Raw genomic sequence first — 19,196 nt, 5'->3', positions numbered from 1 at the left:
TTGGTGGGATTGGGGGGGTGCAGGTTAAGGTGCGTGTGGGGTGTTGATGGGATTGGGGGGGTGCAGGGTAAGGTGCGTGTGGGGTGTTGGTGGGATTGGGGGTGTGCAGGGTAAGGTGTGTGGGCGAGGGGTGTTGGTGGGATTGGGGGTGTGCAGGGTAAGGTGTGTGTGTATGGGCAGGCTATATAAGCCCCACTCCACTTCCTTTATTTTGTCTCTGCACAATCTAGGTCCTGCCCCCACTTCCTGTGTTTTGTCTGTAAGATTCTCTGTTAGTAGAGACAGAATTCCCCTAACAACAGGCAATGGACAGCAGATAGCAGGGAAGTGAGATACCTAGTGGCCACGACTGTGATATATACGGTTGTGTAGGAATTGAGGGAAGTGCCTCTCCTCTTTACACATGACACTTCAGGAGGTCTATTATAGATCTTGGGGGGTTCTAAGCGTATAATGGTTGATATTTTGTACAGAGGATATTCGTGATTATTACACCACTGACCCCTCGTATTCCGGTTCCTCTTGGTTTTGGGTCTGTACTGCACGTTTTTTGTTGTATCAGATAATTTGGATGCGGAGGACACGTTCCAGGAGGATAAATTTTCCGAGTGACTCAGAGATGCACATGTACAGTCTCTGCTGCGTTCTCCATATCCCGACACCAAAATCAATGAATTTAATTACTTTTATTAAAACGGAGAAGAGACGGCGAGGAGAAGCGGAATTAAAGAAAGGCAAAATTGTGATTGGGGAGGGGTGGGGGCCAATCACTTTGTGGGGGAGGGGGTGGGGTACCAAACCTCAGTTATGGAAAGCCACAGACGAACCCTAGACAAATCCAGGCCCATGTGCCCCACAGACAGGTGCCCCTACCAGGGTGGCGTGTTGTGATCCAAGCCTTACAAGTCCCCATCAGATCATTTCTATATTGCTCTCATTATCGACACGTGGTTAAAAGTTAATAAAAATCCCACTATTTGCCCCGTTCTCATGTTCGAACCTATGTGCCCTCTCTTGCAGGATGACCCTCATGCAGGTGGACTCGGTGCAGCGGTGGATGGATGACCTTCTGCTGATGACGGAGTGTGAGTGTATGTGCATCCTCCAGTCCAAACCCATCAGTGTGGACGACGACTCCCAGACAGATCTGATGTTCTCCTCACAAGACAGCAGCCAGAACAGCCTGGAGATGCTTCTGCGGAGAGCCTGGATCATCAGCACCGAGCTCACCAAGATAGTCCAGAAGCTGGAGAAGAACAAGTGGAAGCGGGTCTATTCCATGTGCATCAGAACTGACTGCCACGTCCGTTCCATGATAAAGGAATACAACATGTTCTCCAGAACTTCTACACACCAGATGCACGAGGTAAAGTGGAAGCTGTCCAGATCCATCAGTATGTGAGGAGATGGGTCAGGATGAGGTGAGAATGGTATACAGGGTCCTGTTCACACCTGTATGTGTGGTCATTCCTGATGGGGGGGCCTAGAGTTGTCCACATGGTCCTCTCCACACTTTTCCTTCTCCTCCACCTCCAGGCTAGATGGTCATTACTACTGAGGGGACTAGACAAGTCTACTGGGGTCTGTCCACACATGTTCATCTGCTCTGACACAGGGATGGGTGGTCATTCCTGATGGGGGGGCCTAGAGTTGTCCACATGGTCCTCTTCACACTTTTCCTTCTCCTCCACCTCCAGGCTAGATGGTCATTACTACTGAGGGGACTAGACAAGTCTACTGGGGTCTGTCCACACATGTTCATCTGCTCTGACACAGGGATGGGTGGTCATTCGTGATGGGGGGGCCTAGAGTTGTCCACATGGTCCTCTTCACACTTTTCCTTCTCCTCCACCTCCAGGCTAGATGGTCATTACTACTGAGGGGACTAGACAAGTCTACTGGGGTCTGTCCACACATGTTCATCTGCTCTGACACAGGGATGGGTGGTCATTCCTGATGGGGGGACTAGAGCTGTCCACAAGGATGTGTGTTAGAGAGGCAACAAGATGATGGTTCTTGGGTCATGTCCTGGATTTCATAGACTTCTGATTTTCACCACTGTCTCCATCCACCTTGCTTTCTGTCTTGGTCTTCCTTCTATCTTGCTTTTCTGAGCATGAAATGTCTGGAGTAAGATGAAGCTTGAGCTCCTGTGTATAAGACTTGTATCTATTACTATCTCATCCCACCAGTAAGGGAAAGGGATCTAATGGGACTCTTACGGGTTACAGAGGACTCTTATGGGTTATGGTAGGTTTCATGTCTTATTGTGGTCTCTTATGGTTTAAGGATGAGGATGGTGATGGGTTATGGGGGACTGTAATGGTTTATGGAGGACTCTCATAGGTTATAAGGATGGGGATGGTGATGAGGATGGTGATGATGGGGATAAGGATGGTGATGATTACGGTGGTGGTGATGGTATTGGGGGCGGTGGTGATGGTGGTGGAGATGGTAATGATGATGGGTATGAGGACGATGATGATTACAGTGGTGATGATTACGGTGGTGGTGATGAGGATGAGGACAATGATGATTACGATGGAGGTGATGATGGTGATTACAGTGGTGATGGTGATGATTACGGTAGTGGTGATGATGGTGATTACAGTGGTCATAGTGATGATTATGGTGGTGGTGATGATGGTGATTACAGTGGTGATGGTGATGATTACAGTGGTGGTGATGAGGATGGTGATGAGGACAATGATGAATACGATGGAGGTGATGATGGTGATTACAGTGGTGGTGATGATTGTGATTACAGTGGTGATGGTGATGATTACAGTGGTGGTGATGATGGTGATTACAGTAGTGATGGTGATGATTACAGTGGTGGTGATGATGGTGATTACAGTGGTGATAGTGATGAGGATGGTGGTGATGGTGATGATTGGTATGAGGACAATAATGATTACAGTGGTGATGATTACTGTGGTGATGATGATGGTTATGAGGACAATGATGATTACGGTGGAGGTGATGATGGTGATTACAGTGGTGATGATGATTACAGTGGTGATGGTGATGAAGATGAGGATGGTGGTGATGGGGATGATTACGGTGGTGGTGATCATGGTGATGGTAATGAGGGTGGTGGTCATGAGGATGGTGGTGAGGGTGATGAGGACGGTGATGATGATGGTTATAAGGACTACGATGATTACGGTGGTGATGATGGTGATTACGGTGGTGATGGTGATGATTATGGTGGTGGTGATGATGGTTATGAGGACAATGATGATTACGGTGGTGGTGATGATGGGGATTACAGTGGTGATGATGATTATTACGGTGGTGGTGATGATGGGGATTACAGTGGGGATGATTACGGTGGTGGTGATGATGGTGATTACAGTGATGATGATTACGGTGGTGGTGATGATGATGGTTATGAGGATGATGATTACGGTGGTGGTGATGATGGTGATTACAGTGGTGATGGTGATGATTACGGTGGTGGTGATGATGGTGATTACAGTGGTGATGATGATTATTACGGTGGTGGTGATGATGGTGATTACAGTGGGGATGATTACGGTGGTGGTGATGTTGGTGATTACAGTGGTGATGATTACGGTGGTGGTGATGATGTTGGTTATGAGGATGATGATTACGGTGGTGGTGATGATGGTGATTACAGTGGTGATGGTGATGATTACGGTAGTGGTGATGATGGTGATTACAGTGGTGATGATTACGGTGGTGATGGTGATGATTACGGTGGTGGTGATGATGGTGATTACAGTGGTGATGGTGATGATTACGGTGGTGGTGATGATGTTGGTTATGAGGATGATGATTACGGTGGTGGTGATGATGGTGATTACAGTGGTGATGGTGATGATTACGGTGGTGGTGATGATGGTGATTACAGTGGTGATGATTACGGTGGTGGTGATGATGATGGTTATGAGGATGATGATGATTACGGTGGTGGTAATTACAGTGGTGATAGGGATGAGGATGATGATGATTACGGTGGTGGTGATTACAGTGGTGATGGGGATGAGAATGATGATGATTACGGTGGTGGTGATGATGATGGTTATGAGGATGATGATGATTACGGTGGTGGTAATTACAGTGGTGATAGGGATGAGGATGATGATGGTTACGGTGGTGGTGATTACAGTGGTGATGGTGATGATGGGAATTGTTCTCCCTTATCTCTTGGGGTCTCTGCATTCTCGGCTCTTGTTGCTTTCCCATCATGCTCCCCTCTTAGTGTCTCTATTTTCCGGCCCTTGTAGAAAATCTCAGGTGATTTTATTCATTGGCTTTATGGGAGTTAATTTGCGTGGCGGTGGTAGGACGCGGTGGCCGCCCGTTAATTGTAGGGATGTGGCGGCAGAAGATTGTTTGCTGTGATAATTGAATGACTTTGGATGGTTACAATGTTTCCTCTCTGAAAGGCGACGCAGACCCTGAATTATCTACTTGTAATTTCCAGAGGTCGGATCCATGGCGCTGACGGCGTATGGTCCCCCCGCTGCCGCCTCCCCGCTCTCCGCACTTATCCCTGTAATAGTTGTTTGGGATCGACGTAAATTATGGGAAAAAATAATGTGTTATCAGGTTTCCGAGCGGCGTAATAACTTTTAATGAAGTTGTTTTAGAGGAAAGTGAGCGCAATCACATGGCGGCAGATGAGAAGTCTGCTCTCCGGATGTGGACGATTGACTGGTCGGCTGCGTAATGTGAATGTTCTGCTGACACCATCAAGTATTTATAGATCTGCTGCTATTTACCGTCGGACAGGACATCAGCTTAATGTGTATGCGTCCTAGCAGCAGGAGGCGCGCCGGGCCTTTAAATGAGGCCAATAACAAATGTCCCTCTTATTCCTCCGCAGTATGAAACTTTATTAATGGAGAAATGTTCCCAACTCACAGAAATCACCCAAAGGTAAGAAGGAGTCACCGTGACATGAGGCCGCCATAGTCCTGCGAGACGGGGGCCGGGGGGCGGGTGTAAGTCATATATATAGGGGGCTGCGGGGGGATCAGTCATATATAGGGGGCCGCGGGGGGATCAGTCATATATAGGGGGCCACGGGGGGATCAGTCATATATAGGGGGCTGCGGGGGGATCAGTCATATATAGGGGGGCCGCGGGGGGATCAGTCATATATAGGGGGCCACGGGGGGATCAGTCATATATAGGGGGCCGCGGGGGGATCAGTCATATATAGGGGGCCGCGGGGGGATCAGTCATATATAGGGGGCTGCGGGGGGATCAGTCATATATAGGGGGCCACGGGGGGATCAGTCATATATAGGGGGCCGCGGGGGGATCAGTCATATATAGGGGGCCACGGGGGGATCAGTCATATATAGGGGGGCAGTCTCATCACTGTGCGGGGGGATCAGTCATATATAGGGGCCACGGGGGGATCAGTCATATATAGGGGGCCGCGGGGGGATCAGTCATATATAGGGGGCCGCGGGGGGATCAGTCATATATAGGGGGCCGCGGGGGGATCAGTCATATATAGGGGGCCGCGGGGGGATCAGTCATATATAGGGGGCCGCGGGGGGATCAGTCATATATAGGGGGCCGCGGGGGGATCAGTCATATATAGGGGGCCGCGGGGGGATCAGTCATATATAGGGGGCCACGGGGGGATCAGTCATATATAGGGGGCCGCGGGGGGATCAGTCATATATAGGGGGCTGCGGGGGGATCAGTCATATATAGGGGGCTGCGGGGGGATCAGTCATAAAGGGGGGCCGCGGGGGGATCAGTCATATATAGGGGGCCGCGGGGGGATCAGTCATATATAGGGGGCCATGGGGGGATCAGTCATATATAGGGGGCCACGGGGGGATCAGTCATATATAGGGGGCCGCGGGGGGATCAGTCATATATAGGGGGCCGCGGGGGGATCAGTCATATATAGGGGGGCCGCGGGGGGATCAGTCATATATAGGGGGGCCGCGGGGGGATCAGTCATATATAGGGGGCCACGGGGGGATCAGTCATATATAGGGGGCCGCGGGGGGATCAGTCATATATAGGGGGCCGCGGGGGGATCAGTCATATATAGGGGGCTGCGGGGGGATCAGTCATATATAGGGGGCCACGGGGGGATCAGTCATATATAGGGGGCAGTCTCATCACTGTGCGGGGGGGATCAGTCATATATAGGGGGCCACGGGGGATCAGTCATATATAGGGGGCCGCGGGGGGATCAGTCATATATAGGGGGCAGTCTCATCACTGTGCGGGGGGGATCAGTCATATATAGGGGGCCACGGGGGATCAGTCATATATAGGGGGCCGCGGGGGGATCAGTCATATATAGGGGGCAGTCTCATCACTGTGCGGGGGGGATCAGTCATATATAGGGGGCCACGGGGGATCAGTCATATATAGGGGGCCGCGGGGGGATCAGTCATATATAGGGGGGCAGTCTCATCACTGTGCGGGGGGATCAGTCATATATAGGGGGGCAGTCTCATCACTGTGCGGGGGGATCAGTCATATATAGGGGGGCAGTCTCATCACTGTGCGGAGGGATCAGTCATATATAGGGGGGCAGTCTCATCACTGTGCGGGGGGGGATCAGTCATATATAGGGGGGCAGTCTCATCACTGTGCGGGGGGATCAGTCATATATAGGGGGGCAGTCTCATCACTGTGCGGGGGGGGATCAGTCATATATAGGGGGGCAGTCTCATCACTGTGCGGGGGGGGGATCAGTCATATATAGGGGGGCAGTCTTATCACTGTGCGGGGGGGGATCAGTCATATATAGGGGGGCAGTCTCATCACTGTGCGGGGGGGATCAGTCATATATAGGGGGGCAGTCTCATCACTGTGCGGGGGGGATCAGTCATATATAGGGGGGCAGTCTCATCACTGTGCGGGGGGGGGATCAGTCATATATAGGGGGGCAGTCTTATCACTGTGCGGGGGGGATCAGTCATATATAGGGGGGGGCAGTCTCATCACTGTGCGGGGGGGGATCAGTCATATATAGGGGGGGCAGTCTTATCACTGTGCGGGGGGGGGGGATCAGTCATATATAGGGGGGCAGTCTCATCACTGTGCGGAGGGATCAGTCATATATAGGGGGGGCAGTCTCATCACTGTGCGGAGGGATCAGTCATATATAGGGGGGCAGTCTCATCACTGTGCGGGGGGGGATCAGTCATATATAGGGGGGCAGTCTCATCACTGTGCGGGGGGGATCAGTCGTATATAGGGGGGCAGTCTTATCACTGTGCGGAGGGGGATCAGTCGTATATAGGGGGGCAGTCTCATCACTATGCGGGGGGGATCAGTCATATATAGGGGGGCAGTCTCATCACTGTGCGGGGGGGGATCAGTCGTATATAGGGGGGCAGTCTTATCACTGTGCGGAGGGATCAGTCATATATAGGGGGCAGTCTCATCACTGTGCGGGGGGGGGATCAGTCATATATAGGGGGGCAGTCTCATCACTGTGCGGGGGGGGGGATCAGTCATATATAGGGGGGCAGTCTCATCACTGTGCGGGGGGATCAGTCATATATAGGGGGGCAGTCTCATCACTGTGGGGGGGGATCAGTCGTATATAGGGGGGCAGTCTTATCACTGTGCGGGGGGGGGGGGGATCAGTCATATATAGGGGGGGCAGTCTCATCACTGTGCGGGGGGGGGATCAGTCATATATAGGGGGGCAGTCTCATCACTGTGCGGAGGGATCAGTCATATATAGGGGGGCAGTCTCATCACTGTGCGGGGGGATCAGTCATATATAGGGGGGCAGTCTCATCACTGTGCGGGGGGGGATCAGTCATATATAGGGGGGCAGTCTCATCACTGTGCGGGGGGGATCAGTCATATATATGGGGGCAGTCTCATCACTGTGCGGGGGGGATCAGTCATATATAGGGGGGCAGTCTCATCACTGTGCGGGGGGATCAGTCATATATAGGGGGCAGTCTCATCACTGTGCGGTGGGATCAGTCATATATAGGGGGGCAGTCTTATCACTGTGCGGGGGGGATCAGTCATATATAGGGGGGCAGTCTCATCACTGTGCGGGGGGGGATCAGTCATATATAGGGGGGGCAGTCTCATCACTGTGCGGGGGGGATCAGTCATATATAGGGGGGCAGTCTCATCACTGTGCGGGGGGGGATCAGTCATATATAGGGGGGGCAGTCTTATCACTGTGCGGGGGGGATCAGTCATATATAGGGGGGCAGTCTCATCACTGTGCGGGGGGATCAGTCATATATAGGGGGGGCAGTCTCATCACTGTGCGGGGGGGGGGGGTCAGTCATATATAGGGGGGCAGTCTCATCACTGTGCGGGGGGGGGGGATCAGTCATATATAGGGGGGCAGTCTTATCACTGTGCGGAGGGATCAGTCATATATAGGGGGGCAGTCTCATCACTGTGCGGGGGGGGGATCAGTCATATATAGGGGGGCAGTCTCATCACTGTGCGGGGGGGGATCAGTCATATATAGGGGGGGCAGTCTCATCACTGTGCGGGGGGGGGATCAGTCGTATATAGGGGGGCAGTCTCATCACTGTGCGGGGGGGGGATCAGTCATATATAGGGGGGATGTCTCATCACTGTGCGGGGGGATCAGTCATATATAGGGGGGCAGTCTCATCACTGTGCGGGGGGGGATCAGTCATATATAGGGGGGCAGTCTCATCACTGTGCGGGGGGGATCAGTCATATATAGGGGGGCAGTCTCATCACTGTGCGGGGGGATCAGTCATATATAGGGGGCAGTCTCATCACTGTGCGGGGGTGGGATCAGTCATATATAGGGGGGCAGTCTCATCACTGTGCGGTGGGATCAGTCATATATAGGGGGGCAGTCTCATCACTGTGCAGGGGGGGATCAGTCATATATAGGGGGGCAGTCTCACCACTATGCAGGGGGATCCGTCATATATAGGGGGGCAGTCTCATCACTGTGCGGGGGTGGGATCAGTCATATATAGGGGGGCAGTCTCATCACTGTGCGGGGGGGGGGATCAGTCATATATAGGGGGGATGTCTCATCACTGTGCGGGGGGATCAGTCATATATAGGGGGGCAGTCTCATCACTGTGCGGGGGGGGATCAGTCATATATAGGGGGGCAGTCTCATCACTGTGCGGGGGGGGATCAGTCATATATAGGGGGGCAGTCTCATCACTGTGCGGAGGGATCAGTCATATATAGGGGGCAGTCTCATCACTGTGCGGGGGGGGGGTCAGTCATATATAGGGGGGCAGTCTCATCACTGTGCGGGGGGATCAGTCATATATAGGGGGGGCAGTCTCATCACTGTGCGGGGGGATCAGTCATTTATAGGGGGGCAGTCTCATCACTGTGCGGGGGGGATCAGTCATATATAGGGGGGCAGTCTCATCACTGTGCGGAGGGATCAGTCATATATAGGGGGGCAGTCTCATCACTGTGCGGGGGGGGATCAGTCATATATAGGGGGGCAGTCTCATCACTGTGCGGGGGGATCAGTCATATATAGGGGGGCAGTCTCATCACTGTGCGGAGGGATCAGTCATATATAGGGGGGCAGTCTCATCACTGTGCGGGGGGGGGTCAGTCATATATAGGGGGGCAGTCTCATCACTGTGCGGGGGTGGGATCAGTCATATATAGGGGGGCAGTCTCATCACTGTGCGGTGGGATCAGTCATATATAGGGGGGCAGTCTCATCACTGTGCGGGGGGGGATCAGTCATATATAGGGGGGCAGTCTCATCACTGTGCGGGGGGGGATCAGTCATATATAGGGGGGCAGTCTCATCACTGTGTGGGGGGAAGGGGTTCAGTCATATATAGGGGGGCAGTCTCATCACTGTGTGGGGGGAAGGGGTTCAGTCATATATAGGGGGGCAGTCTCATCACTGTGGATTCAGTAATCCGATCACAGTCTTTATTATTGTTACTATTGAGGGGCAGTCATATATGGGGGGGCAGTCTCATCACTGTGGGGTCTATGGGGTTCAGCCATCAGATAGCATCGTTGCTGTATAGGTCTCTATTATTACTACTATTGGGGTGCTGTCATACATAGGGGGGACTGAGATTAGAACCAATGACACTCTTGTCTCTAGGCTGTGTGGGGTATTGCAGGTCAGCTCCTCCATTCATATGACCGGGCACCCCCATTGCTGTGATACACATTGTTTCCATTGTTGCTCCTGACCCCTGACTTCTCTTCTAGATGCACCCAGACAAGTGATGAGGAAGTCCTGGCGGCCACCAAGGTTTCCATCAATGAGGTCCTGACGGCGGTCGGGCAGTCGTTCAGTCAGCTGATCAATCTCGCCCTGATCCAAGAAGTGAAGGTAGAATATTATTTATTAAATAGTAGAACTTCTATAGAGAAACTTCCAGATAAATCGTTGAAGGAGGCGGGGCTTACAGGCTCCACTGTTAAAAATCCTACTGTGAGCTTGGGTAAACGATACATTGTATCATTGTGGAATCTGGGAAATTGTAACATTGTTGAATCCGATACATTCTATCAGTGTGGGATCAGTTACATTGTATCAGTGTGGGATCGGTCACATTGTGGGATCAGTTACATTGTATCAGTGTGGGATCAGTCACATTGTGGGATCAGTTACATTGTATCAGTGTGGGATCAGTCACATTGTGGGATCAGTCACATTGTGGGATCAGTTACATTGTATCAGTGTGGGATCAGTCACATTGTGGGATCAGTTACATTGTATCAGTGTGGGATCAGTCACATTGTGGGATCAGTTACATTGTATCAGTGTGGGATCAGTTACATTGTGGGATCAGTTACATTGTATCAGTGTGGGATCAGTCACATTGTGGGATCAGTTACATTCTATCAGTGTGGGATCAGTCACATTGTGGGATCAGTTACATTGTATCAGTTACAATGTGGGATCAGCTACGTTGTATCAGTGTGGGATCGGTCCCATTGTGGGATCAGTTACATTGTATCAGTGTGGGATCAGTTACAATGTGGGATCAGTTACATTGTATCAGTGTGGGATCAGTCACATTATGGGATCAGTTACGCTACATTGTATCATTGTGGAATCTGGGAATTTGTAACATTGTTGGATCTGATACATTGTATCAGTGTGGGATCAGTCACATTGTGGGATCAGTTACAGTGTAGGATCAGTGACATTGTATCAGTGTGGGATCAGTCACATTGTATCAGTGTGGGATCAGTCACATTGTGGGATCAGTTACATTGCATCAGTGTGGGATCAGTTACATTGTGGGATCAGTTACAGTGTAGGATCAGTCACATTGTGGGATCAGTTACATTGTATCATTGTGGGATCAGTCACATTGTGGGATCAGTTACATTGTATCAGTGTGGGATCAGTCACATTGTGGGATCAGTCACATTGTATCAGTGTGGGATCAGTTACATTGTATCAGTGTGGGATCAGTTACAGTGTATCATTGTGGGATCAGTCACATGGTATTAGTGTGGGATCATTCACATTGTAGGATCAGTCACAGTGTATCAGTGTGGGATCAGTCACATGGTATTAGTGTGGGATCAGTTACATTGTATCAGTGTGGGATCAGTCACATTGTATCAGTGTGGGATCAGTCACATTGTGGGATCAGTTACAGTGTATCAGTGTGGGATCAGTCACATTGTGGCATCAGTTACATTGTATCAGTGTGGGATCAGTTACAGTGTATCATTGTGGGATCAGTCACATGGTATTAGTGTGAGATCAGTCACATTGTAGGATCAGTCACATTGTATCAGTGTGGGATCAGTCACATTGTGGGATCAGTCACATTGTGGGATCAGTTACATTGTATCAGTGTGGGATCAGTCACATGGTATTAGTGTGGGATCAGTTACATTGTATCAGTGTGGGATCAGTCACATTGTGGGATCAGTTACAGTGTATCAGTGTGGGATCAGTCACATTGTGGCATCAGTTACATTGTATCAGTGTGGCATCAGTTACATTGTATCAGTGTGGGATCAGTCACATTGTAGGATCAGTCACATTGTATCAGTGTGGGATCAGTCACATTGTGGGATCAGTCACATTGTGGGATCAGTTACATTGTATCAATGTGAGATCAGTCACATGGTATTAGTGTGGGATCAGTTACAGTGTAGGATCAGTCACATTGTGGCATCAGTTACATTGTATCAGTGTGGCATCAGTTACATTGTATCAGTGTGGGATCAGTCACATTGTATCAGTGTGGGATCAGTCACATTGTAGCATCAGTTACATTATATCAGTGTGGGATCAGTCACATTGTATCAGTGTGGGATCAGTCACATTGTGGGATCAGTTACAATGTATCAGTGTGGGATCAGTCACATTGTATCAGTGTGGGATCAGTTACAGTGTATCAGTGTGGGATCAGTCACGTTGTATCAGTGTGGGATCAGTTACAGTGTATCAGTGTGGGATCAGTCACATTGTATCAGTGTGGGATCAGTCACATTGTATTAGTGTGGGATCAGTCACATTGTATCAGTGTGGGATCAGTCACATTGTATCAGTGTGGGATCAGTCACATTGTATCAGTGTGGGATCAGTCACATTGTGGGATCAGTCACATTGTATCAGTGTGGGATCAGTCACATTGTATTAGTGTGGGATCAGTCACATTGTATCAGTGTGGGATCAGTCACATTGTGGGATCAGTTACAGTGTATCAGTGTGGGATCAGTCACATTGTATCAGTGTGGGATCAGTCACATTGTGGGATCAGTCACATTGTATCAGTGTGGAATAAAAGAAAAGGAAAAAAGGCCCGGCGCCTCGTGTAATACTGACAAATATATAGGATGATAGAGAGATAGAAGGTTGCTCACCTTGTTGCCCCTTGGGCTTTGTGCGTATCACCCCTCACTGTCCGTGGGGGTACTGGGGGTCCTGTGAAAGGTCCGAGGTATGTGGTGGCTAGGATAATGGCTGCTGAAGCTGATGATACCCAAAAACGGGTTACTCCCAAGTAGAGGGGCCCGTGAGGACAAATATAGGTAAGAGATAAAAATAAAAACGCAGGGGTATATATTACCAGCGCTGCCAAAATTATCCAAAGATAGCCGGATGTGGTAAGACAATAGGTTTATTCTTAAAAGCACAACTATGACGCGTTTCGGAGACTATTAGGTCTCCTTTCTCAAAAATAAAGTGCATAACAGTAAAGGTACAGGAATCGTTTTAAATGCACGAAAAAGGGCGCCAATCCCGCCCCTAATTAGCATATTTTTTTTTTTTTTGTCCATCTTTATGGACATAACAATGCAAACAATAGAATAAATATAAATAGCATGAGCTTTATAGGTGTAGTAGTACATATGAATTGGAATAATGTGAATATATATATATTTCTCTAAGAGTCCATAAAATATATAAATAATATATATCATGTGATATAAAAATATATGACAGTATAAAAAATTGTATAAAAAATTGTATAAAAATATATGTATATAAAAAAACAGTGGAATGATTTAGTAGATGAATAAAATTAATTGTGTACGTTCTCGATGTATTCATTCAATCCTTGTGGGACCAACGTTTTTAGTTTATAAATCCAAAAATTTTCTCTTTTGCGCAAGCTTTGAAATCTTTGACCGCCTGTTGGAATCTGTTCTATAGGGAGAACGGTAAATGAAGAAAATTTACTATGGTTGCAGATACGGGCATGCCTAGAGACACTGTGCAATTCGAAACCTTTTTCTATGTTGCAACGGTGATTGTTGATTCTGCAACGTAACGGCTGTGTGGTGCGGCCTATGTACTGGATGCCGCATGAACACTGTAGAAGGTAGATAATGAAGGAAGAGCTACAGTTGAGATAGGATTTAATTTGGAACTCTTCACCCGTTATCGTTGATTTGAAAGAGCGAGTTTTGTTGAGAATATTGATACAACATTTACATCTGTTTTTACCACATTTGAAGCTTCCGAGGATTTTTGGTAGGGGGGTGATATAGCTGGAATGGGTGACCGGTTTTAATTTACTGGGGGCTAAAATGTTCTTTAGAGCACGAGCCCTTCTGAAGGTTATCTGTGGTTTCTTGGGGATGATATCTTTGAGAAACGGGTCATGGCCAAGGATGTCCCAATGCTTGTTTAGGATGGATCTGATGGTCTTGTGGTCTGCTGTATACGTAGTGATGAAATTACAAGCGAAGTCAGGGTTCTCCTTCAACTTTTCATGATGGGTCTTGGGAAGTAGGTATTGCTCCTGACTGGATGATCCAGCTTTTTTGTATGAATTTTTTATAAGAGAAGCGGGGTAGCCTTTGGAAGTGAATCTTTTAGCTATTACACTGCTTTGGGATTTAAAGTCACTATTCTTTGTGCAGTTCCTACGGATCCGGCGGAATTGGCCGTAAGGAATGTTGGTCAACCATTTTTTATAGTGGGCACTGTCAAAGTGAAGGTAGCTGTTGCTGTCTACAGATTTAAAGTATGTTTTGGTCATAATTTTACCTTCTTCATGAAAAACTAGGATATCTAGAAATTCAGCATTGTTCTTATAGATGTTGTAAGTAAACTCGAGCCCCCAGTGGTTCATATTGAGGTCTGTGATGAAATTTTTGAGCTGCTCCTCTGTATCATCCCATATGATGAAGATGTCATCGATATACCGACAGTAAAGGGTGCAGTGTGAAAAGAGTGGGTGTCTATAGATCACCTCATCTTCAAAGTTACCAACGAAGAGATTAGCAAAGCTCGGTGCGAAAGTACTGCCCATCGCGGTACCCCCGTTCTTGACGGTAAATTTTCCCATCAAAATGGAAGATGTTGTGTTTTAATATGAACGTTATGGCATCAAGGATGAATGTGGCCTGTTCGGGAGGCATAGTGTTGTCCTGAGTGATGAAGGTGGATACTGCTTTCGTTCCTAGATCATGATCAATGACTGTATATAAGGATAAGATGTCCATGGTAAGGAATAAACAGTTTTCATTCCAACTGGCCTTAGTGATACGGTCAATAAAATGGGTGGAATCTCGTGTGTAAGATGGTAAATTGGTGACATGTTTTTGTAAAAAGGAGTCCACATATTTGGATAATTTGGATGTTAGGGAGTTAATACCTGATATAATTGGTCTACCTGGTGGATGAAGAGGGTCCTTATGAACTTTTGGGAGATAGTAAAAAAGAGATAGAGTAGGTTCAGAGATGGAGAGATAATCTGCTTCTCGTTTAAGTAAAACTCCCTCTTCATTCAGAAGGGACTGCAAGAGGGAGTTTTACTTAAACGAGAAGCAGATTATCTCTCCATCTCTGAACCTACTCTATCTCTTTTTTACTATCTCCCAAAAGTTCATAAGGACCCTCTTCATCCACCAGGTAGACCAATTATATCAGGTATTAACTCCCTAACATCCAAATTATCCAAATATGTGGACTCCTTTTTACAAAAACATGTCACCAATTTACCATCTTACACACGAGATTCCACCCATTTTATTGACCGTATCACTAAGGCCAGTTGGAATGAAAACTGTTTATTCCTTACCATGGACATCTTATCCTTATATACAGTCATTGATCATGATCTAGGAACGAAAGCAGTATCCACCTTCATCACTCAGGACAACACTATGCCTCCCGAACAGGCCACATTCATCCTTGATGCCATAACGTTCATATTAAAACACAACATCTTCCATTTTGATGGGAAAATTTACCGTCAAGAACGGGGTACCGCGATGGGCAGTACTTTCGCACCGAGCTTTGCTAATCTCTTCGTTGGTAACTTTGAAGATGAGGTGATCTATAGACACCCACTCTTTTCACACTGCACCCTTTACTGTCGGTATATCGATGACATCTTCATCATATGGGATGATACAGAGGAGCAGCTCAAAAATTTCATCACAGACCTCAATATGAACCACTGGGGGCTCGAGTTTACTTACAACATCTATAAGAACAATGCTGAATTTCTAGATATCCTAGTTTTTCATGAAGAAGGTAAAATTATGACCAAAACATACTTTAAATCTGTAGACAGCAACAGCTACCTTCACTTTGACAGTGCCCACTATAAAAAATGGTTGACCAACATTCCTTACGGCCAATTCCGCCGGATCCGTAGGAACTGCACAAAGAATAGTGACTTTAAATCCCAAAGCAGTGTAATAGCTAAAAGATTCACTTCCAAAGGCTACCCCGCTTCTCTTATAAAAAATTCATACAAAAAAGCTGGATCATCCAGTCAGGAGCAATACCTACTTCCCAAGACCCATCATGAAAAGTTGAAGGAGAACCCTGACTTCGCTTGTAATTTCATCACTACGTATACAGCAGACCACAAGACCATCAGATCCATCCTAAACAAGCATTGGGACATCCTTGGCCATGACCCGTTTCTCAAAGATATCATCCCCAAGAAACCACAGATAACCTTCAGAAGGGCTCGTGCTCTAAAGAACATTTTAGCCCCCAGTAAACTAAAACCGGTCACCCATTCCAGCTATATCACCCCCCTACCAAAAATCCTCGGAAGCTTCAAATGTGGTAAAAACAGATGTAAATGTTGTATCAATATTCTCAACAAAACTCGCTCTTTCAAATCAACGATAACGGGTGAAGAGTTCCAAATTAAATCCTATCTCAACTGTAGCTCTTCCTTCATTATCTACCTTCTACAGTGTTCATGCGGCATCCAGTACATAGGCCGCACCACACAGCCGTTACGTTGCAGAATCAACAATCACCGTTGCAACATAGAAAAAGGTTTCGAATTGCACAGTGTCTCTAGGCATGCCCGTATCTGCAACCATAGTAAATTTTCTTCATTTACCGTTCTCCCTATAGAACAGATTCCAACAGGCGGTCAAAGATTTCAAAGCTTGCGCAAAAGAGAAAATTTTTGGATTTATAAACTAAAAACGTTGGTCCCACAAGGATTGAATGAATACATCGAGAACGTACACAATTAATTTTATTCATCTACTAAATCATTCCACTGTTTTTTTATATACATATATTTTTATACAATTTTTTATACAATTTTTTATACTGTCATATATTTTTATATCACATGATATATATTATTTATATATTTTATGGACTCTTAGAGAAATATATATATATTCACATTATTCCAATTCATATGTACTACTACACCTATAAAGCTCATGCTATTTATATTTATTCTATTGTTTGCATTGTTATGTCCATAAAGATGGACAAAAAAAAAAAAAAAAAAAAAATATGCTAATTAGGGGCGGGATTGGCGCCCTTTTTCGTGCATTTAAAACGATTCCTGTACCTTTACTGTTATGCACTTTATTTTTGAGAAAGGAGACCTAATAGTCTCCGAAACGCGTCATAGTTGTGCTTTTAAGAATAAACCTATTGTCTTACCACATCCGGCTATCTTTGGATAATTTTGGCAGCGCTGGTAATATATACCCCTGCGTTTTTATTTTTATCTCTTACCTATAATTGTATCAGTGTGGGATCAGTCACATTGTGGGATCAGTCACATTGTATCAGTGTGGGATCAGTCACATTGTGGGATCAGTCACATTGTATCAGTGTGGGATCAGTCACACTGTGAGATCAGTCACATTGTGGGATCAATCACATTGTATCAGTGTGGGATCAGTTACATTGTGGGATCAGTCACATTGTATCAGTGTGGGATCAGTCACATTGTGGGATCAGTCACATTGTATCAGTGTGGGATCAGTCACATTGTATCAGTGTGGGATCAGTCACATTGTGGCATCAGTTACATTGTATCAGTGTGGGATCAGTCACATTGTATCAGTGTGAGATCAGTCACATTGTGGGATCAGTCACATTGTATCAGTGTGGGATCAGTTACATTGTGGGATCAGTCACATTGTATCAGTGTGGGATCAGTCACATTGTATCAGTGTGGGATCAGTCACATTGTGGGATCAGTCACATTGTATCAGTGTGGGATCAGTCACATTGTGGGATCAGTCACATTGTATCAGTGTGGGATCAGTCACATTGTGGGATCAGTCACATTGTATCAGTGTGGGATCAGTCACACTGTGAGATCAGTCACATTGTGGGATCAGTCACATTGTATCAGTGTGGGATCAGTTACATTGTGGGATCAGTCACATTGTATCAGTGTGGGATCAGTCACATTGTGGGATCAGTCACATTGTATCAGTGTGGGATCAGTTACATTGTGGGATCAGTCACATTGTATCAGTGTGGGATCAGTCACATTGTATCAGTGTGGGATCAGTCACATTGTGGGATCAGTCACGTTGTATCAGTGTGGGATCAGTCACATTGTGGGATCAGTCACATTGTGGGATCAGTCACATTGTATCAGTGTGGGATCATTCACATTGTGGGATCAGTCACATTGTATCAGTGTGGGATCAGTCACATTGTGGGATCAGTCACATTGTATCAGTGTGGGATCAGTCACATTGTGGGATCAGTCACATTGTATCAGTGTGGGATCAGTCACATTGTGGGATCGGTCACATTGTATCAGTGTGGGATCAGTCACATTGTGGGATCAGTCACATTGTATCAGTGTGGGATCATTCACATTGTGGGATCAGTCACATTGTATCAGTGTGGGATCAGTCACATTGTGGGATCAGTCACATTGTATCAGTGTGGGATCAGTCACATTGTGGGATCAGTCACATTGTATCAGTGTGGGATCATTCACATTGTGGGATCAGTCACATTGTATCAGTGTGGGATCAGTCACATTGTGGGATCAGTCACGTTGTATCAGTGTGGGATCAGTTACATTGTATCAGTGTGGGATCAGTCACGTTGTATCAGTGTGGGATCAGTTACATTGTATCAGTGTGGGATCAGTCACATTGTATCAGTGTGGGATCAGTCACATTGTGGGATCAGTCACGTTGTATCAGTGTGGGATCAGTTACATTGTATCAGTGTGGGATCAGTCACGTTGTATCAGTGTGGGATCAGTTACATTGTATCAGTGTGGGATCAGTCACGTTGTATCAGTGTGGGATCAGTTACACTGTAGGAGCTCAGAGCAGATATCAGGTAGGACAGATACGGATCTGATCTCTGGGTCCTACAAGATCCCCCAATCTGCAGAGGCCTCCTGGAAATCTCTATATACAGTGCGGGAAGCCCAGCTGGTGAGAGTGTATACAGTGTATCACGAGACGTTACCGGCCGGTGCTGAAGCTCCTTTAATCTGGAATCTGAGAATCCAGAAAGAGTGATGATCACATGATTG

General features: G+C 47.1%; 1 protein-coding gene across 1 annotated transcript in view; it reads left to right on the top strand.

Moving 5' to 3' along the window:
• Nucleotides 1–19,196, top strand: part of INSC (INSC spindle orientation adaptor protein) — a 172,541-nt gene that overhangs the window by 58,144 nt on the left and 95,201 nt on the right. Inside the window, exons 3-5 of the mRNA XM_069968003.1 lie at nt 1,021–1,366; nt 4,856–4,908; nt 10,186–10,309. Of these exons, the coding sequence (XP_069824104.1) occupies nt 1,021–1,366; nt 4,856–4,908; nt 10,186–10,309 (523 nt within the window). The remainder of the gene's footprint in view (nt 1–1,020; nt 1,367–4,855; nt 4,909–10,185; nt 10,310–19,196) is intronic.

Source organism: Dendropsophus ebraccatus, chromosome 4, assembly GCF_027789765.1.
Source record: "Dendropsophus ebraccatus isolate aDenEbr1 chromosome 4, aDenEbr1.pat, whole genome shotgun sequence".
Lineage (NCBI taxonomy): Eukaryota > Metazoa > Chordata > Amphibia > Anura > Hylidae > Dendropsophus > Dendropsophus ebraccatus.
Note: the sequence above shows the minus strand (reverse complement) of the source record. Positions and strands in the feature narration are given on the sequence as shown.